The sequence below is a fragment of the Corylus avellana genome, chromosome 4, assembly GCF_965113065.1.
Source record: "Corylus avellana chromosome 4, dhCorAvel1.hap1.2, whole genome shotgun sequence".
Taxonomy (NCBI): Eukaryota; Viridiplantae; Streptophyta; class Magnoliopsida; order Fagales; family Betulaceae; genus Corylus; species Corylus avellana.
Window position 1 is genome coordinate 4,381,812 of NC_142493.1, and position 21,503 is coordinate 4,403,314.

Consider the following 21,503-nt stretch of genomic DNA (forward strand, 5'->3'; position numbering starts at 1 on the left):
TAAACAGCAGATCTGCGCCAAATAGATTCAAACCAATGCATAGATAGCTCTTATTCCTCGGCATTGAGGGTAGAGAACCCCAAGCCAAAACTCATTCTCCTGAACTAGAAAGTCAGAATAGCGTTCACATCTACAACCCAAAAGGTCTGGACCAAATCAACTACCCCGAAGGGCTTTAGGTGGGCAGATCGAGAGAGAAGACCGAGAATTATTACAAGCAAAAAACAAAACCGATACAGGAAAACAAAACAAAACAGAAAGAACAAAAAAGGAAAGTTAGACAAAATTACAGGGAAATAACCAACAGAAAAAAGCATACTAAGAGGATGACAACATCCGGAAAGAAGAGTTGATCGCGCGCTCGCCGGAAACCGAAAATGGAAAGGGGCGTTGGAAGCTCATCGCGGTGGGGGGTGCGAGAAAAAGGCCCAACAAAGGACGGTGGGAGGCGGAGCAGGCTCGTAGGAGATCGGCGGCGCACTCAAACGGAGGGGAAGTTTAGTGAAACCCCATGAGCATCATCCACAAAGGATACCTAAACAAGTAGAAACAACAAAAGCAGAAACAGAAAGAAACAAACACAAACTCTAGCAAAAAACAAGAAAAGGAGAGAATACAAGAAAATAAAACAAAGAAACAAAAAACCCAAAACAGAAACCACGGCGGGGTGGAAGGTTGCCGGGGGAAAATGGCCGAAACCCGAAGAACCTGGACGGAGCCAAAGAGGACACGCGGAGGGGCGAGCGACGACGTGGGTTTGGCAAGGGCAGAAGATTGGGCAAAAAACGGTCGATCCAAAAGCCTAGAGCAAAAAAATGGACCAAAGGAGGGGGAAGAGGCGGAGAGGAAGGGAAAGGAAAAAATCGCCCTAAGAGCTAGGGGCATCATGTAAATAGGCTAGCTCGCTAAGAGAAAAAGGGCGATGGGAGGGGAGGGGGGAGGCAGAAGAGGGAAAGGGGAGGAGGGCCGGAGGGGGTGAACAAAGGTTCTCCCCCTCCAACGATGCTCTCTACTAGAGATGAAACCCTAGCAGAGAGGGGAGGGGGAGAACGTGAGGGGGAGAAAATTTTTTTTGTCTTGTTTTGGATCTTTTTAAAATGTATTATGAAAGCAAAGAACAACCATAACTAAGCCTAGCTTATTGGGCTAAAAAACACCATAAATATTTTTTTTAAAGGGCCAAAAATGCCTAAATTAAGCCCAAAAAGTAGGTATAATATCCAAAATAGGCCCAAAATACACAATTTTTTGAAAACCCGGTTACTGGTTGGGATAACCGGGTACCAACTGGTACACAGCTGGTTATTACATAATCGGGTAACCGGTAGCCGATTATCGGTTCCGGTTTTCTAAATTTAATAACCGGGTACCCCGGTTACGGTTACCAGTTTTAGCCAATAACCGTTAACCAGGACCGGGTTACCACCCCCAGTTTTAATAATAACTTATCCCAAGCCCAACTAAGGGTCTGTTTGGGATTGCGGTTTCAATAAGTACAACTTTAAAAATTGCGTTTTTAAAGATTACGTTTTTTAAATCGCTACTTTTTAAAATCGAAAAGGCGTTTGGTAAAACATGTTAAAAATTACTTTTTATCAAAGATTTGTTATGCGAAATCATGATTTTGGTTTAAATTAGCATTTTTTAAATAAGTACTTCCTAGCCTGCTTCTAGAAATCGCAAATTTTTTTCCTATTTTAAATTAAATGCTTTTTAAATCGCAATGCCAAACGTTTTACATTTTACGATATCTTTTAAAAACACATATTATTCTTGCTAAATTGCAATCCCAAACGCACCCTAACTCTAAACTGAAACTATCATATCACATTGTAGAATAATTGTGAAATAAAAATGTAATATATAACATTAGTCTTTCTATAAAGGGTGAAGTGATAAGCTTGACTCCTTCATAATTAATGTACTATTATTCAATTATATATCTATATTGTTAAAATAAACACCAATTTTTACTGTTAAATCGTCTACAGAGTTGGAAGATATCCCATGTCAAGCGGAAGGAAAATGAAGTAGCTCATAAGCTAATCAAAGAAGCATTTTCTCGTATGGACGAACTAGTCCATATTGAGAAGGCTCTCATTGTATTTTTGACATTATAGTTGCTGACTCTATCTTTTAGTTTATTCCAAATAATGAAAGATTGTTAAACACATCACACAAATAATGCATAGTGTTCCAAAAGGTTTTCTTAAACTTTTCAATTATAAGAATAAAACAGGACACTTACTTTTAATATATTATCGATGAATAAATTACTTTTTTCAATTTTTTAACATGGCGATTAATTAAGACCAAAATGCTGATTTGTGGGGTGGGGCGCTAATACATTATGGTGCACCTGATTAAGGAAAGTCAACATTTTGAACGAAGCATCTCACTATAAGAGTTTTGCTCATTAGCGTCCATATTATTAGTGACGACCCCAATGTTGCCGCTAATGAGGGGTCATTAGCGGCGAATTCTAGAGGTTGCTGATAATGACTGATCATTAGTGGCAACTTTAGTGGATGCTAAATACCAAAAAAAAAAAAAAAAAATTAGCGGCAACTTGAATAATATTTATTCAATTATAAGAATAAATACCTTCATTAGCGGCGACTACTATCGCCGAGGAGTCGCCGTTGTTGTTCACTCAATAGCTGCGACATTTATTCAATTATAAGAATAAATACCTTCATTAACGGCAACTACTATCATTGAGGAGTCACCGTTGCTAATGAGGCTCACTCAACGGTGACATTAGGTCATTGCTATTGAGTGGACAACAACGGCGACTCCTCAGAGTCGCTACTGATGTGGGGTCAATTGCAGCGACTTAATGTCGCCGCTGATTGAGTCTCATTATGTCACCGCTATTGAGTAGGCAACAACGGCAGTCGCCGCTAAAGAGGGTCAATAGTGGCGACATCTAAAGGTCGTCGCTAATGTTCCTAAAGAAAAAAAAATTAAATAATAGTGCATTAGGATCCTATTAAAAACAAATTTTCCTATTAAATTAAAACGCTTAGAAAAATTAATTTTTTTATATTATTATTGAAGTTTTCTATTTTTTATTCTTATCTAAATATATAACCCGATTTCTTTTTTTTAGATATATAAAAATTATTTTCATCACGATGCCTTGGATTCTAGACTTTGTCAAATGTATTATGAACAAAACACAATGATATCATGTATCACTCTTCTAGTGCATTTGATTTTGATTGGTTTAGCTTGATGCAATTACATAGGATCGTTGTACTATCCTTATACATTAATCCGATCAATCATGATAATCCTTGTGCATTAGCCGGTTAATCTGATAAGAACATCTGATCGATCCTAGTGCATTAGGATGTTTGATCGTGATAGGATCAATCGATCGATCGAACATCCAATCAATCGTCCGAACGATCCTAGTGCATTAGTCTGATTGAGCTTGATAGGATCATTTGATCGTTCGAACATCTGATCGATCGTCCGATATTATCATTGTGCATTAGTTCGATCAATCATAATAAAAACATATGATCGATCTTAGTGCATTAGTCGCTTGATCTTGATAGAATCATTCGATCGATCGAACATCCAATTGATCGTCCAAATGATCCTAGTGCATTAGTCGGATTGATCATGACTATATGAATTTTGTAATATCCTTTTGCATTAGTCCGATCAATCATGATAAGTCCATCCAATTGATCCTAGTGCATTAGTCCGACCTATCATGACAAGATCGTATGATCAATCGATAAAATTATACGTATGATCGTCCGTTGTACCTATAGGATTGTATAATCGATTGAACATCTAATTGATCGTCTGAACGAGCGTGACTCTATGGGTGTTAATTCTTCCTAAAAAATGCTTATTTTTGGGTTATTGTTTGCATTCCAATCTAGCAAGATTTTCTCATATATTTTTGTATATATGAAATTATAGATTTTTTTTTTTTTTTTTTTTTTTTTTTTTTTTTTTAAATTATGGCGGGCAAAACAAATATCTATCATGACCTGTTTACGACTCATTTACCTTATGCATGTTTTTTTATAATAAGATTCATCTATGCATCGTAAAGAATAGTTATATGCATATGATAAACATGTACATATTTATTTGTTAGGTACCTATTTTGTCAGCCCTAAGAAAACCTAATTATTTAAAGTCGCCGCTATTAAGTAACACTACGTCGCGGCTGATAATGAAACGTTATTGTTTCAATTGAAATTTTGACAATAAATTTTTTGGCGCAAACATTTCGTACCCAAATTTCATATTTAGCTCTCAAAATTTTGTGGTTGATAATTAAACGTTGCCGGCTCTGTCGTTCTCTCTTCCTCTCTCCCTCTCTCAAATCTTCGTTCTCTGTCCCTCTCCCTCTCCCTCTCCCTCTCGTTCTCCCGCGTAAGGGTTCCGGCCACCGGCGAAGAAGAACAGGTTGTGGTCATATCTCTCTCTCAAATCCGGGAAGGCTCTCTCTCTCCTCCACCGGCGGTAAGTGCTCCCTCTCTCCACCGGTTGGTTTTTAGGCTAATTCTGGAGAACAAGACAAAAACACCTGCAAAATCTAGGGCTTTTCATCCGAATCATTTGAGGTTTTCTTTTTATCTAATTTTGCTTTGCAAAATCTAGGGCTTTTCTCATCTGGGTTTTATGGGGTTTTTTTTTTGGACAGTAATAATCTTCATTATTTGGTACTCCAATAATCTTCATTATTCCATAAAACCAGTTTCTAGGTTCATGAAATTGCAGATAAGCATTGAATTTTCTGATATAACATATGTTAGTTTTCTGAAATTTCAAGCCCATCTCTTATATTTTTCTTCATATGGTACAATCTATACCTAACCACACGATATATATGCAACACATTTGTTTTAGGCCTTTTAGTTGGTAATTAGTTGCTGAAGCATCATCATCATAAGCATTAATCTTGTCCTGGGAGTTCAAAGCTTGTTTTTCTTCATCTCTCTATATATATATATATATACACACACTAGCTTGTTTTTCTCAAGATCTGTATTATATTCATTTGGTTTCTAGTCTCTTTCAAAATGTTTTCATTGAGTTCATAGTTAAAGCTGAAATTTTGTGGCATGTTTGTTTCTTAGGTTTTTGTTATTAGTTTCCATTGTTGATGTGTGTTCCTTGCCATAGCCCTTAGCTTCATCATTCATGTAGTTAATGTCATCATTTGGTTCGAATGTAAAAGGAATGATTTCATCGGATGAGGGACTGAAGTTTCAGCATTTTTAAATTCATCATGAGTGGTTTGTGCTGATGAACTTCTCTTTCTCATAAAGGAATAAGTTTTTGTTATTTTCTGCATCTTTTATTACAGATAAGAGTCTCCCATTTTACTTTTGTTTTTAATCCTTTTTCCCCCAGTAAATTGAAATTGGAGGTTTCAGTTGAGTGAACTAATGTGGCTTTACATAAACTGGTATCATAAACATCATATATGGCGCTTCAGGTGTCAATTTGCTATATTTTTACCATTTGTGACTCATTTTTTATACCTAGGAATGCACCATGCATCGAATAAAAGATGAGAAAGATATGAACTTTGTATTTTCACTGGTTATGAAAGTTTACATATTAAACATGATCATTTATTTTAAAAGAGAATGCTATATTCTGCACTGAGGAGAAAAAAAAGAGGGAACTAGGTTGTGATTTGGTCTTTTGTGGTGGTAAATAGCAATTTTAGCAATAGGACTTATGTAGTTAGTTATTTTGAGCAAATAAATATCTGATGAATCTTCTATATGTTTTAAACAGTTGCGGCCCTGTTTTGGATCCCGATTCGCTGGAATTGTCAGAGCTTCTTGACGATGCCGATAAGTTCAGCGATGGGTTTTTGTTGCACTCGGATAAGTCTTCGCCGGAGTCTCCTGTGTTTGCTGAGAATGTTCAAATTGGGGATTTTGGACGGAAAACTTCCCCGGCGACTCCTGTGGCAGTTTCTGTTTCTTCGGCGAGGCTATGGCGCAGTTTGAGGGATGAGGCTACTGCTCCTACGGTGGTGGCTACTATTTCTTCGGTGGCTTCTGTTTCGCCTGTGAATCAATTCTCTTTTCCTCCGGCGATTCCTGCGGTTGCTTCTACTTATCCGGCGAGGCTTCAGTGCAGGATGAGGATGAGGCTTCTGTTCCTCTAGTGGTGGCTACTGTTCCTCCGGTGATGGCTATTGTTCCTCCGGTTTTCTCTTTTCCTCCTGCACCTGCTAAAGTTTTGATAGATAAACAATCCTCTGTTTCCAAGTCTACTTTGGGGTATACACGGAGAGCGAAGGATAAGGAAGCTAAACAGCTACATAAGAAAAAGATGCTGCTGGGGGTGAAGGGCGTGACGAAGTTCGCGATGAAATCTTGTGGAAGGAATGAGGAAAGTCTTTTGATCGCCATCGATGAGGAGGGAGCTCAAGACTTTTATGCTCTTAAGGTCATGGGAAAGAGGGAGCTCAAGAATTTGGAATGCTCCGATAACTTTGAGGCTAGGGGCGGTGGCTCGAGTAGGGTTAGGGATGTGGGGTGTTTATGTGAGTTGGGTTCTGTGGGTTAGCCTTTGTGTAGGGTGTTTCTTGTGTAGGGTGTTTTGATTTCGGGGGTTCTTGGGTGGATCTTTTTGGGTTCCTTGTGGGTGCTCCTTGGGAGCTTAGCGTTTTTTATTGGGTGTTTAGACGCACTCTTTTTATACTACCTGTGTAATCGTGTTTGCGCCCCTTTTGGGTTTTTGATATATACAATTTTACCTATCAAAAAAAAAAAACAGTTGTTCGGTCTTGGAGTATCCAACATTATGGGTTCATTCTTTTCGGCATATCCTACCACAGGTGATACTTATGTGAGGTTTTAAGAGCTGCAAACATGAGTCTATGATTCATAATTAACTATGGGTGTTGGACAGAAATGATCATTCATTCTTTATAATTTTGTTTCTCACCAAAGTTTTACTTTATATACCTACTTACAAAAACTTAATTCATCTCTTTTCAATGTTCCGCGCAGGTTCCTTTTCTAGGTCTGCTGTGAATCATGAAAGTGGAGCAAAAACTGGCTTATCTGGAATTGTTACCAGGTCCATAATGTGCTGTGCTCTTTTATTCTTGACTCCATTGTTTGAATACATTCCACAGGTATGTTTCCACTTTAATACATTTCTTTTATCAGTGAGGCTGCAGTATCTTTTCTTCTTATCGATTCCTGTTTTGAACAGCATAGTTTAGATTATAGGTACTTTTTTATGGAACCCACGGCCTAGGAAGTTGGACATTTTATAAAACATGATATGGCACCTTTACTACTGTTTTTTGCTTTTTTAGTTCACTTGTTTTATCCGCTTTTGCATTCCAAACTAATGATGTGAAGTTATGGAGTTCCCTGCATTATGTAATCATGATCTAATGTGGAACCGAGAATTTATAAGTTTCAGCAAGGTATATTCGAGTATCACATAGCAGAATTTGATCTCATGATGGAGGGATTGGACTCCGAACTAATGATGTGAAGTTATGGAGTTCCCTGCATTATGTAATCATGATTTAATGTGGAACCCTGTCTTAAGATTGAATTGCTATTAGTGTCTTGATTAATGGGTGCATCTTACCAGACAATCATGGCTAGTTACTTTGTATCATGCATTTTTCTCTATGCAGACCTAGTTAAACCAGCACTTGAAAAATATTATGGGTTCATCTTACTTTGTATCAACTCCATTTTAATTCATATTCAATTAGCTTGGTGCACCTCAATATTTCTATGTGGGTGTTTTTTATCTGGGCAATCATATTAGGCAAGAGATTTTACTTATCATCTCCCCCATCCATTGTGAGATTGAAGTTATACCTGATAGATTCACTGCAAATAGAAACCCTTGTTGTCTAATGTGGCAAAAGTACTTGGTCCATCTGTTGAGGATATTAGGATGAATTTTGTTAAATGCTCTGCATTATATGGTGTATATCATGATAAACACATGTAGGTCTTGTATGGCTTGAAGTTTATGATTCTCGTTTCTCTAGACATTGTTTTATGGGATATAAATTTGGGGACATGCATGAAATTGAACTCATGCTTAATCTCACTGATATTCTTTCTTATATATACAGATCTATCAGCAACAACACAAGAAGCAGATGAGCTGCCCTGCTATGGGTCAACTGCTCTTTAACACCCCCTATTATAAGCCCTTCCGCTATTTTTTTTTTTCCTCATATCATTAGCGGCGACTCGGTGGTTGCCGCTAATGATATACCAATAGCGGCGACACAAGGGTTATTTCAAACCATTTTTTTGCGGTGACAAAAATTATTACTGGCAATACATGTCGCCGCTATTGAGTGATCATTAGTAGTGACCTCTAAAGGTCACCGCTATTTATCATTACCCTCGAATTGCTTGCAACCAAAGCTATTTGTTAATAGCGGCAACAATGTGATCATTAGCGGCGACAATGTGTCGCCGCTAATGAGGCAGATTCTTGTAGTGTCTACAACTTGGACCAATAGTCTAATGGGGCTGACCGTTGATTAGTCCGCGTCGAGAATAGATAGCTCCACTGAACCATACTAACTAATTTTAAAATTATTTATTTTTTAAATATTTTCCCCTTTCTTAATTAATAATGATGAGATGGAACTGGTTTTACTGGATCACAATGTAAATCCCATGGCAACTGGTTTTTGCTGCCTGAATTTGAATATGATTAATTGGGAAGAAGAACAATGAGTGAAAAATGATACTTTTTGAGTCAAAAGATGAAATGGGAAACAAACAACTACAATTACTTATCAAAAGGTATTAATTTCAACTACCTCGTACATGGCATCCGATATTAAATTCATCCAGTGTGCAAATGTTATTCCTGAGATCATTTCTACTTCTGCATTTGCATGTGGGCATCCAATCCGATCGAGAATCCCTGATATTATTTTTAACAACATTATATTCATTTCATTGAATATAATGAAAAAAAAAAAGAAAAATTAAAAAAAGAAAAAGAAAAAGAAAAAGAAAAAGAAAGAGATGGGTTAGATCATGTATGTACTTAGAGAGTCACATGAGGCATAATTCCTGCTTTATTGCCTGCAAGTCAATAAAAAAGTAGGTTTGAGTGTATGATTCATAATTAGTTTAGTTTACCTTTGGCTTGATTTCAATGGAGAAACTTATCATATATTATGATTCTATTTGTTTCGACATAAAATGTTTTTATTAGAAAACATTTTCTTAAAAAATGATTTTTGAAAAACATTTTTCAATATTTTGCGCGTATAAAAAATCACAAATTATTTTCATTCAATCATATTAAACTTTAAATTATGAAAATGTCTCGATCAGGTCCTAATGGTGACTTAGCTGGGTCTTGCAAGTCTCGACCAAGGCCAAGTGGGTCCTGATTGGGTCCTGGTAGGTCCTAACCAAGTCTCAGTGATGTCCAACCGAGTCCCGACAGTGTCCTAACTGAGTCCTGACGGTCTCATTCAAGTTCTGGTGGGGTCTTGGTAGGGTTCTGGTTGCATCTTGACAGGGTCCCGGTCGAGTCTTGGTAGGGTCTTGATCGGGTTAGGGTAGGGTCTGACGGTGTATTGGTCAGGTCCAGGCAAGTCCCGACGGGGTCTTGATCGAGTCTTGATGTGGTCCAGGTAGGGTTTGACTAGGTCCCAGTGGTTTTCTATCCGGGTCCCGACGTTCGGATGTTGTCTCAATCAGGTCGAAGCGAGTCTTGGTTAGGTCTTGATTGGGTCTCAGCGAGGTCCTTGTCGAGTCATGCAAGGTCTTGAACGAGTCCCATCAAGGTTGCGGTCGAGTCCTGGGGGGGTCTTTAACCGATCCAATTGGGGCCCCGGCAACGTCTTAGTTAGGTGTTTTGATTTGAGAATAAGATGCTTAAACTCGAAAAATAGTTTATAGTTTTCAAAAATTGAAACCACTTTCTAGAAATTAAGAGGCTTTTTTGGTAAAACTAAAAACATTTTTCATTGACTATTGTTTTTTGTCGCACCAAACATTTGAAAATACGGAAAACATTTTTTAGAAATCATTCTATGCTGAAACAAACGAGCCTATATCTTGAGCAAGAATTGGAGTAGTTACTTCTGCACATGAATCGCTTCCAAGAATGACCGGATTGGTCACAAAATTTGGGTGTACACCTAACCACTGCATCATAAATGTAAATATTAGCAGATAAACAAATAATAATATGCAGGTCGTTCATGGTATTGCTTCAATTTTTTAGGTTTTGGAACTTACCTGTTTAATGTTTAGTCTCCTAGAGTGACAAAAAGCACCCTTCAAAAAAAAAAATAGAGTGCCAAAAAGCAAGCTGTGGTTTCCCACTCTACGTACAATTGCATCGAAGTATCAAGCTATGTCTATTAGATGCACAAACGAGCTATTTTATTATTATTATTTACAACCACAATGGATTTGTCACTGATATATTATTATTAACAATGACTATTCTCCTTGTTAATGGAAAAAAGCTTGTTGCTAATAGCTTCCCGCTTCAACCAAGGCGGAAAAAATTCCCCGTAGGTTATTAGCGATGACATAACAGTGATGACGTTGTTGTTGCGAATTTTTTTTTTTTTTTTTCTTCTAAAATTAGCAATGACTACCAGTGACGACCAAATGTTGTCACTAATATATAGTTGCTTATTAGCAATGACTCTAAAATCGACGTTGATAAGTACTTATCAAAGACTAATTTTGAGTCACCGCTAATAAGGTTGTATTTCTTGTAGTGAGTAAACAAATATTATATATTGTTTGAAATACTTAGTCGAATTACAATTAACTTCTAATAAAGGAAAGTTTCCTCCAACAATTAACTTCTAACATAAGAAAGTTTCCTCCAACAATGGGAATCAAAAAGGACACCAAAAAAAAAAAAAAAAAAAATTACACGGGATAATAGTAGATCCATCTACGGAACATGTGATAACATTCCTTCCTTTTATATTCTGGTGGCGAGTGTCCAGATCCCTGCACAAATTAAAAGGAGAATATGTAATTTTCATTATTTTTGGAGTGTTATTAGAGAATCTGAGATATTCCAACTTTTATTATAAGTTATATACAAATTGACGTAGCAATTCACGTGTCACTTATCATATCAGTCATAAAAATATAGACTGTCATGTGATACTCTACATGACACTTATAACATTTATAAATTGACATGACAATTCACGTAGCACTTATCACATCTTTCACTAATATATATATAGTAAACTATGAATTACTCCAAACATTTATCTTATTTTTATTTAGATCAATGAGGAAGAAAATTAAAAGTTTTTCTTACCTTTAGAGTGGCGTATGTCAATCGGTATCCATCATTTGTATATTTCCTTGTGTACCTAGAAAACAATGCCTATTATTTACCTATATAACAAGAATTATCAATAATGAAAAAAAAAAGAAAAAAAAAAGAAGGTCATGCATATATATATTATTAAAAAAACTAACCCTGCAACTTGACCACTAACAAACCAAGGTCGCCAATCAACATCCACCGTTAGGTCTAGAGCATTTATCCATTGCTCAATACCATTATGTGGGATAACCATGTCATGGTCACCACTGCAGAAAGAGCAAAATTTGTAATTGTCATGTACAGAACTTGTGTTGTAATTTTAAACCGATAAAAAATAGTAAATTTAAATATTTAATTAATATTTTAACATGTTTTTTTACGTGTGAGCTTAAACTTTTTCTTAGTAAGTACCGAAGCTCGACAAGTAGAATAATGAATTAAAATAGGTGATAAACTGTGGAGATAAGTAGTGATTTAACATGGTTTCAGAATAGAAATTCTGAATTCGAACTCGGTCTCCATTATTCACCTCCTGTTTTAATTAAACATTCTACGTGTTGGGCACCACCTATTAAGGAAAAGTTGGAGTCCATATGTGTGGGAGTGTTAGAATATAAACTAAATAATTAATATAATCAATACAATCAAATGCTTTGAGAAGTTGGAGATAGGAACCTGAAAACTAGGATTTGCAAGCCTGTATCAGTCAGATTTTGGTGGTATGGGACAACATCATCGGTGTTAGATGTGTAGTCCAAGGTGATGTTGCACCTAAAGAATTGTTTGACTGTTCCCTGTTGGCACATTACACACACTTCCATGCATGAGCTTTTACTAAACCAAATAACAATGTTATTGTGCTGGATTAATCGATCTGTCATCTATTCATTGCTAAAATTGTTAGTAATTTAGGCAGCACAAGAGAGTTTATATGAGATTCTCATGTTTCAAATACATTTTGAACTATCCGATCATCTATTATGATAACTAAGTTTCATATGAGTTCTTTCACATATGATAAGTAATCGGTGAAGATTCTAATCCATTTTTAGTCTCAAGAAGCACCTACCCGTCGAACATGGAGAGCATCTTGGACACTTTTATAATTTCCCCATATGTCCATCAGCAAATAGTCAAAATTCTGTCAAAGGAAAAGGGAGATCAAATCAGATGAACTCAACTGCATGAGAGAGAGAGAGAGAGAGAGATTTACTTTGCACCAAGAACCACCAGTTCTTCTAGGCGATGGCAGAATGAAATTTTGAGAGTTATCTCTGAGAGATCTTCGAGCTCTTTCTTCTTTTGCTTTGGGTGACAAGAAAGCACAAGTGGGTTCCAATATATTTTGCGAGTTTGCAAGCTCTGTGCACTGAATATTCAGATAAATCATCACTCATTCTTGCTGCCCATTGAATTGATCAAAAGCAAACATGTTGTAGTGAACAGAGGTGAGAGGTGATTATACTCTTTAGAGGTAGTATAGAATTGCGATATGTGGTGTGAACCATTTTTTTTAAAGGTTAAACCGGTTTTTTAAGGCATAATTTTTGAACCGGTTTTTTAACAGTTAATCGGTCATTAAATTAGCTTAATTAAGAGCATTTAATTATATTTCAATAATTTTTCTTATATGTGATTTCATTAAGTTCAAAAATTTAATGTACGATATTATTTTCTCTGAATTTATTACTTTCCAAAACTATATAAAGACAACATTTAGAATTTAAAAACATACTACATTAATTAACTACTCATAATTGGCCATATAAGTCATAAAATTAAAAAAAAATTAAAAATAAAAATCGGCCATATATGGCCGATTTTTTTTTTTTTTTTTCAATAGATATCACACTAAAAATATTAAATATTCTTACTAATTTTTTATATTATAATTCATGTATTCCTCTTGCTTTTTTATTTTTATTTTTATTTTTTTTTACTTTTCATTTTAAATCATATATACTTATACAAACAAAAGATTTAAACATCTTTTACTTTATATAGATTAAATTAAATTCAATAGTCTTGTGTTTTAATTCATCTGAGTGTGATTGTGTCATTAAGTACATGTTCAGTATAATTTTTTTTTTTTTTTTTTTTTTTTTTTTTAAAAAAGAAGTGCATATTCAATAATGTACTAAGAGGCATGATAGATTTTTTTACATGAAAAGTAAGATGGGGATGCGTTTAAATTTTAAAATTATATTATAAAGAAGAATCTCGCGCACAGTGCACGCTATGTGCTAGTATATATAATCACTCAAACCTGGGAGATTGCTGAAAGTGCCTCTGTGCAGTTTGCAGTGGTCGGATCAGCATAATTCCCATGGCAACTGGTTTTTGCTGACTGAAATTGAATTTGATTGGGAAGAACAACAATGAATCAAAAGATGAAATATTGGGAAACAACTACAATTACTTATCAAAACCTATATATTCTAACAATTACCTCATACATGGCATCTGATATTAAAGCCAGTCGGTGTGCAAATGTGATCTTTGCGTTCCTTTCTAGATCTGTATTTGTATGTGGGCATCCAATCGAGTATCCCTGATATATATTATTTTTAATTCATTGCAATACAAAATGAATAATCAAAGAATGAAAAAGAAAAAAAAAAAAGATGTGTTAGATCATGTATTTACTTTGAGATTCACATAAGGCGTAATTCCTGCTTCATTGCCTGCAAGTGAAAAAAAGAAAAAAGAAAAAGAAGAAGCAGGTTTGAGTGTATAATTCATAATTCATTTACCACAACTGGGTAATTGACTTCAATGGGGGGTAATTAATTAAGCTACCATTTATTATATCTTGCGCAAGAATTGGAATAATTATTCCTGCATATGAATCGCTTCCAAGAAAGAAAGGATTGGTCACAAAATCTGGGTGTATGCTCAACCACTGCATCACAAATGTAAATATATAATTAGATAAACAAATAAGAGGTGGTATTAATATGCAGTTCTGTAATTATCGGTATTACTTCAATTCATTCCGGACCCTCAAAGTTAAATTCTTAGTTCTATCAATGGAGGAATGGGGCGGTTTGATTTCTTTGGAGGAGGGTGGTAAGGGGATGGCTATGGCGGGGCGGAATGGTTAAAATGTTGATTAAGTGATTAAATTTACCTCTTTCTATCAGCATAAGTGGTGATTTAATATGGTATCAGAGCTAAAGGTCCTGAGATTAAACTTTGACTATGTCAATTCATCCCATTTAAATTAAATATTACACATGTATAAGTTTAAGATTTTGGGATAAATGGTGATTTAACAGGAATGAGGCACTGCAATTCAGGAGAGGAAAAAGGTGTAAACCATTTTTCGAAACAATAGTAGCAAATTTGCTATTGATTCGGAAATCATTTTTTATCAGTCAATATTTTTTGTTCGCAGCAAATATTGTACAATATTTTACACCAAAACAAACCGAGCTAATTTACGACCTATTTTTTGTATTATTATTGATAATTTTTGTGTTTAAATTAATGGTAAAGCCCAAAGACCCAATTAAATTTAAAAAGAAGCAGTATTATCGTCAAAGACACTCACGTTTCTTATAAACTCATAGGATTGTGCCGCCCATAGTGTGTCTGTCGTGCTCCAAGCTTCGGTAGTGTTTGCATATGAAAAGCCGGCACCCACAGGCCCATCTAAAAATATTATGTTGGCAGTCTGGAAAAGTATGACAATGACAAAAGTTGAATGAAAATTAATAAAAAGATTGCGGTACTTAGCTACTAGGTAGTAGGTACTTCAAATGTGTACCTTTGTCCATGTGTTTGGTTCGTATATTAATGTTGGTAAGCCCCCAGTGTAATCACTGATATTGAATTTTAATGGGCCTACAAGAGAACATGAACTCATCAAGGTCAGGATCCTTAACATACCAACATTTATAACAAATTAGGGCCATTTCCTCCAATTAGCTTTAAAACCCAGGTTTCATGGTGCTTAATTTTTCACTTTTTCTGGATCTTAATGGGTTAAACAAGTCTTACTCAGTCTTCTATTTTAGAGCCCGTTTTAAATTACGTTAGAGAGTTTAAAAAGTATTTTTAGTACCTACAAAGTTGTGCCAAACAAAAGCTTAAAAATGAAACTTTTGTAAAAAAAAATATTATTTAACTTAAAAGCTCTATTTCTTAAACACAATTACAAACATGTTCTAAATGTTTAATGTGTTGTACCTCAATTATACGACCATAGTTTAATCACTTACTAGAAAGGAGTGTTAAACATTAATTCATATTTATTTTAATTAAATATTTTATGCATTATACCTCAATTATTGAATGAAAATTTAAACTCATACTTGGAAAGTCCTGACTTTATCCAGCCAAGTAAAGTTCAAACCCCCTTTTTGTCTCTTTCTTTTCAAGTCGGGAATTCGCACCGGGTAAAGATAAAGAGCACGCGGCGTGTATGGCACGCCGCATGCAAAAAATTTTTTTTTTTTTTTTTTTTTTTTTTAAAAAAGTGATTCCTGCACGGGCGTGCTACGCACGCCGCGTGCAGTGAATCATGACTCATTGGCACCTGGACTTTTTGGATAGACTTTTTGGCTAAATGAGAGGAACTTCATTATGAAACCAACTCATCTATGGACAGGGGGACTAACAGTAATTAGTTGCAATTCAAAATTATTGTATGAGAGTTCATAAGAGATTTATTTGTTTATAAATTGTCCAACTACTTATCTGGTTAAATATATAGGCCGATTACTACGAATCCCAATCCCAATCCCTCATGTATTTCACTATATATATATATATATATAGAACTATGAACAATTAGAAGAAACATATTTATTCATAAAAATAAAAAATAAAAAAACTTCATAAAACTCTCTTGAATTTTCACGCGTTTTGAAAATTTGTTTGTTTGTAAATTGTCCAACTACCTATCTGGTTAAATAAGCCTCGGACTCATATAGGTCGATTACTACGAATCCCAATCCCAATCCCTCATGTATTTCACTATATATATATATATATATATATATATATATATATAGAACTATGAACAATTAGAAGAAACATATTTATTCATAAGGAAAAAAATAAAAAAATTCACAAAACCCTCTTAAATTTTCACGCGTTTTGAAAGTATCTTCAAGTTCAAAAACTCTCAATTAAGAGTATCGAATTTTCAATTTCTTTCAACTAGCTTGTGATTCTAGGAGGCCTATTTGTGTCCTATTAAGAATGATGGTGCTATTAAAATCATCATTGTGCTTGTGATTGATCATTATTAAGTTTTGATCAAATAGTGATTTTAATAGCCACATCATTCTTTATAAGAAACAAGTAGACCATTTAGAATTACTTAGAAACTTCACTTAAAAAACCCTTGAACGCATTTTGAGAAGACCCTCCCAAATTTCAAGAACTCTCAATTTCACCTCTTAAACTTTTAATTTGATGCAATGTACCACCTTCTATCAAATTTAAAACGTTAAAAGTGATAAAATGACCTTTATACCCTTGATTTTTTTTTTTTTATAAAATTCTAAATTTACCCTTAATTTTCAAATGAAAATTAAAAAAAAAAAGAAATCAAAGGGTAATTTGGTCTTTTTAGTAATTTTCGTTAGAGGTTAATGGTTGAATTTGACGAAAGGGGGTCAATTGAATTAAATTGAAAGTTTAAGTGGTTAAATTTAGAGTTTTTGAAATTTAGAGGGTCTTCTCAAAACGCGTGATAGTTCGTTCAAAGATTTAAAGCGAAGTTTCCCGTAATAATAATAATAATAATAATAATAATAGAAGAAAAAGATGAAGTTAACTCCTACCAATCTGGTAAAGGAATCCATTTAAACCGGAACAACCAGGGCCTCCATTCACGTAGAAAAGAACAGGGTCTGCTCCCGGGTTCCCTTCCGACTCAACGAAATAGTAGAAGAATTCCACGTTGCCCACACTTATGTATCTGTGTATATATATATAAATCCCCCATCAATATCATTGATTGCCAGTCAATTAATATATATATATATATATATAAGATGAAAGAAAAAGAAAAAGTAGATATACCCAGTTTCAAGTTTAAAGGGTAAATCACCGGGGAAGCCCGGAAGAGTCTTCACTACCGATTGTGAGATTGCAGTGCCGGAGAGAAGCAGAAGAAGCAGTAAATGCAAGCATACTGAGCTTGCTTTTGAAGCCATTTTTAAAGAGGCTTTCCGCCGCGTCCGACTAGCTGAGTAATACTAACTAGCTAGTACATAATTTGAAATGGGTTGGTGTTGATTTGTTTGTTAATATATAGATTTGATGGGTCTAGAAAGGTACATGAATGACAAGGACAATTACCCCATGAAAGTTAGCTATGTCCACACTTGAGCTTATCGTACACATACGGATTTGAGTTAGGTGGTGAGAAAAATTAAATGCTACATTTCAGATTAAATGAAAAATAAAAATAAAAAACTAATTTTTTTTAACCCCACTTGGAGGGTTCAGATACTGGCAAGCCCACGAGACAAATTCAGTTACTACGGAGGACCATATTACATACCAACAAGCCTCACCCGACTATTAAGAAAGCTTAATACTGTGTTAGGATTAGGCTCAATGACTAAACCTTTACCGAGTCCAAGACCGGCAGTTGAATGCACCAACGACTATTCTTTTTCTAGCCTAAAGTTTTAGGCACTCTCTAATTATACATACTCTCACATTCTCTTATACCGGGTCGACCCATTTTTTAGATAACATTTAATGGCTATTTTCTCCCTCTCGAAGATTGAATTGACTTAGACATTAACTTGGAGGAGCTAATGTTTTCTTTCAATTTTAAAAATCTCTTCAAAATTATAGATTTTTACGAAATAAATCCTTTAAAATTTCATTTTTACCCGCTTAAAAATTTATTGTTTTATTGTTTTTCCCCTTCTCTATGATATTCTGGTTTCGCTCCTTACTATTAGATCCAAAATTTAATGGTCATCCAAATCCAATAATGATTTCATTGTTACTCCAATACAAACAAGAAAAATTCATGCAGCATTTTTCTTTGAAATGTATTGTCAACATCGTCCGTATGCTAATCCATGAAGTTGGAAACATTGGTGCACCTAATGGAGGGAAGTCAAACATTTTATACTTCAACCAACGGTCTAAAAATGGGGGCTAGCCGTTGATCAGAGGTTGTGGAATGTCGAGAACAGATATTTAGCTTGTAAAAGCAGCCACAAGTAAAACGTGCTAAAATTATTTCCTTTCAAATAATTCCTCTAGCTAATTTTCATGCCATCTTTACCTTGATATATATATATAGTGAGAAAGTTTGTTTGCCACGTGGTTCTAACTAAAGCCTATATTCACCCATATTTTTGACAAGGACAGCAGGAATATGGAAATGTACTTCATGCTGACAAACATAAGCATTTTTCAATTCATAATCAATGTGCATTGTGTCTCCACTTGCAGAATCCATGTTCTGAGTGGATTTTTCAAAATATTTACTTGGAGTAAATCCTTCTTGAAAACAGTTTAAATCACAACCAGAATCAATCAAAACAATGACATCAAAAGTATAATCAGGAGCAATAGTAACATGAACTTTTGAATATCATCTGGGAGGAACAATTTTATGAATAGCACTGACAATCTTAACGTCATTGGAAAGAGGCTTATAGCTGGATTCAGCTTCATCATCATGCTCAGATTTGTTACCATTAACATTTTCATTACCAGAGTTATTTTCTGGAAAAAATTGTTGAAGATTAAAAAGCAAAAGCTTTTGTTGTAAATCTTTGTTCTCATTTTTAATAATTTGCAAGTCATTTTGCAAATCAGTAATATCTTTCTTCATGTTATCAATCTCATGCTGCAAATCTGAGATAGTAACTACTTTGGATTTTTGTTTTGAAAATCGTTTCAAGGTATCTTCAAGAGAGATTTTAGTACCAACAGGTTTTTCAAAATCATTAGTCATGAGTTTCTTAAGTTTTTTAAGATACTCTACTTTCAGATCAGGATTTTCAATTTTTGATTAGAGCAAGACTATATATAGGCTTTAGTTAGAACCACGTGGCAAACAAACTTTCTCATTGTACGCATTTTTGTTTTAAATTTTTTCATTCCCAAAAGAGAAATGTTACGGTTTCTTGTGTGATTTTTTTGGTGTTCTCTTGATCCTAAGTGTATATTGTTTTCTAAAAAAAATTAGAAAGTAAGAATAAGTTTTTTTTTTTTTTTTTTTTTTTTTTTTTTTTTTTGGCTTTTTTGACTTTTTTAAAAAACAATATCCACATATAATTAGGAAAACATTAGAATAACTACAGGAGAAATCATAGCATTTCTCTTCTCAAAATTTCTACATATAAGAGAAGAGAAATAAATGAAACACAAGCTCAAGATGTTATCAAAATATTTCCCAGTTTTTTGCATCAATTGTTTGTTTCTATGCTTTTTCTTAGATCAATTTTTTACAATGTCACTTATCCGTTAAGATTTTTTGTTAAATATTGTCAAAATTTTCAAAATACATGTGTTTTTTATTATAAAAAAATACAATAAAAAATTGTAAAGATTCAGGCTTTGGTCAGGATTTAACGGAGTTTTCAAAAATACCCATGCCGGAATCTTTGCAATTTTTTTTAATTAAAAAAAAATTGGTATTTTGATAAGTTTTAACTGAAAATCTTACTAGAATTGAAAGTTCAATACCTCAAATTGAGAGTTTTTGAACTTTATAAAAGTAATTTCAAAACGCATAAAAGTTCAAAAGAATTTTGTGAAGTTTTCACATTCTTTTATACCAACCAAACAAAGAATAGAATCCCTCCAACAGAAAAGCCTGCTAGAACACAAGATGCCCACAGAGCACCTCACAAACAAAGACCAATACAGACTCCAAGGAACACACATCTAACAATCACCCTACAAACATACAGCTGATAGAAAATCAACTCAGCAAGAAAATCTCTACAATTATCCAAAAAAAAAAAAAAAATGCAGCAATTAATCTGCATAAGAGCACAATCTACACTGCAAAAATAGCCAATTAAGCAACAATTATGTACCGTAAAGAGCGGCCCCCTAGCCTCCATATTCTTTTACAAAAACCCACAACAACAAAAAACAGATGGTTCTGGCATTGAATGCAGCTTCTACAGAAAAGGCATTTTTAACTTCCCTTTGTACTCCTCATTCAAAATTTTGTCACCAGTTGAAAGGCTGTCCTTTACAGCCAACCACAAAATAAAAGAGTGCTTTAGAATAGCAAATCAGACTCCACCATTCTACTATTGGTTGCTTCACACTAATTTCTTCCCAAGTATCCCTACTTGAGAAAGTACTTGACTTAGAGGCCATCCAAATAGGAGTATCCCTACCTGGATACCTCCTATTTTTATCAAAGGCAATTTACTTTCAATATTAACCAAATACTTCGACCTTGCCGGCAGCTATTCCCAATTTGTACCTCTAATGACACTTGATTGTTTTGCATCAAACTTACTTCCAGCATCATAATTATCTCTATAACCATAATGATCACTGAGTATTCCATCTAGATGCCAGAAGTCTAGCCAAAGGTAAATCTTGCTGCCATCACCAACCCTAAACTTCAAGAAGATACGTTTAAGAATGGCAGCCTTATTTCCATTCCCCAAGCTTTTTAAACCCCAAACCACCTTCCTTCTTGGGCACACATATAAGATCCCATGCAACCTTACCCTTGGCAGAACTAGTGTCATTACCATTCCAAAAAATCTATTAAATTTCTTCTCGTAGATCTAATGTAATGACCCACGGAAAGTGTTAACCTGCGTTATCCCTCTAAAATGATAAGTCAATTTAGAGCTTTTATAGAATAACTTACCTTTGTATTCAGTGTGAGACTTAGCACCCATGACCATTTCTTATAAACCACCCACCCTTTATGTGGGATACTCATTTTCATAATATGAGACCAGAGTGTTACATCTAATCACCCTTTTAGGAAGAATAAAAATTTGAGATCAAAAGATTTGAAAACTGTAAAGAACCGAAGACAACAATTCCAGCCTTCCAGCAAAAGAAAGGATTTTTTTTTTTTTTTTCAATGAATAAGAAACTTCGTTAAGAGCAAACAAACCAATCAACAATGTAACACCATATACAAGCCCTTTCATGAGGCCGAACCACAACCTCATAGAGGTTTAAACCCAACCAAAACAAAACTAGAA

At 34.7% G+C, this 21,503-nt stretch overlaps 1 protein-coding gene across 1 annotated transcript; it reads right to left on the reverse strand.

Moving 5' to 3' along the window:
• Positions 1–10,750: 10,750 nt before the first annotated feature.
• On the reverse strand, positions 10,751–17,529 carry LOC132179234 (serine carboxypeptidase-like 7). Its single transcript, XM_059591904.2, has 14 exons — positions 17,362–17,529; positions 17,121–17,257; positions 15,095–15,171; positions 14,879–15,001; positions 14,125–14,227; positions 13,972–14,009; positions 13,775–13,876; positions 13,592–13,672; positions 12,539–12,694; positions 12,395–12,466; positions 12,001–12,119; positions 11,478–11,591; positions 11,314–11,368; positions 10,751–10,991 (listed from the first exon to the last, which is right to left on the reverse strand). The coding sequence occupies exons 1-14, from the start codon at positions 17,493–17,495 to the stop codon at positions 10,908–10,910; spliced, it is 1,395 nt and encodes a 464-aa protein (XP_059447887.2). The 5' UTR covers positions 17,496–17,529; the 3' UTR covers positions 10,751–10,907.
• Between the last annotated feature and the right edge of the window lie 3,974 nt (positions 17,530–21,503).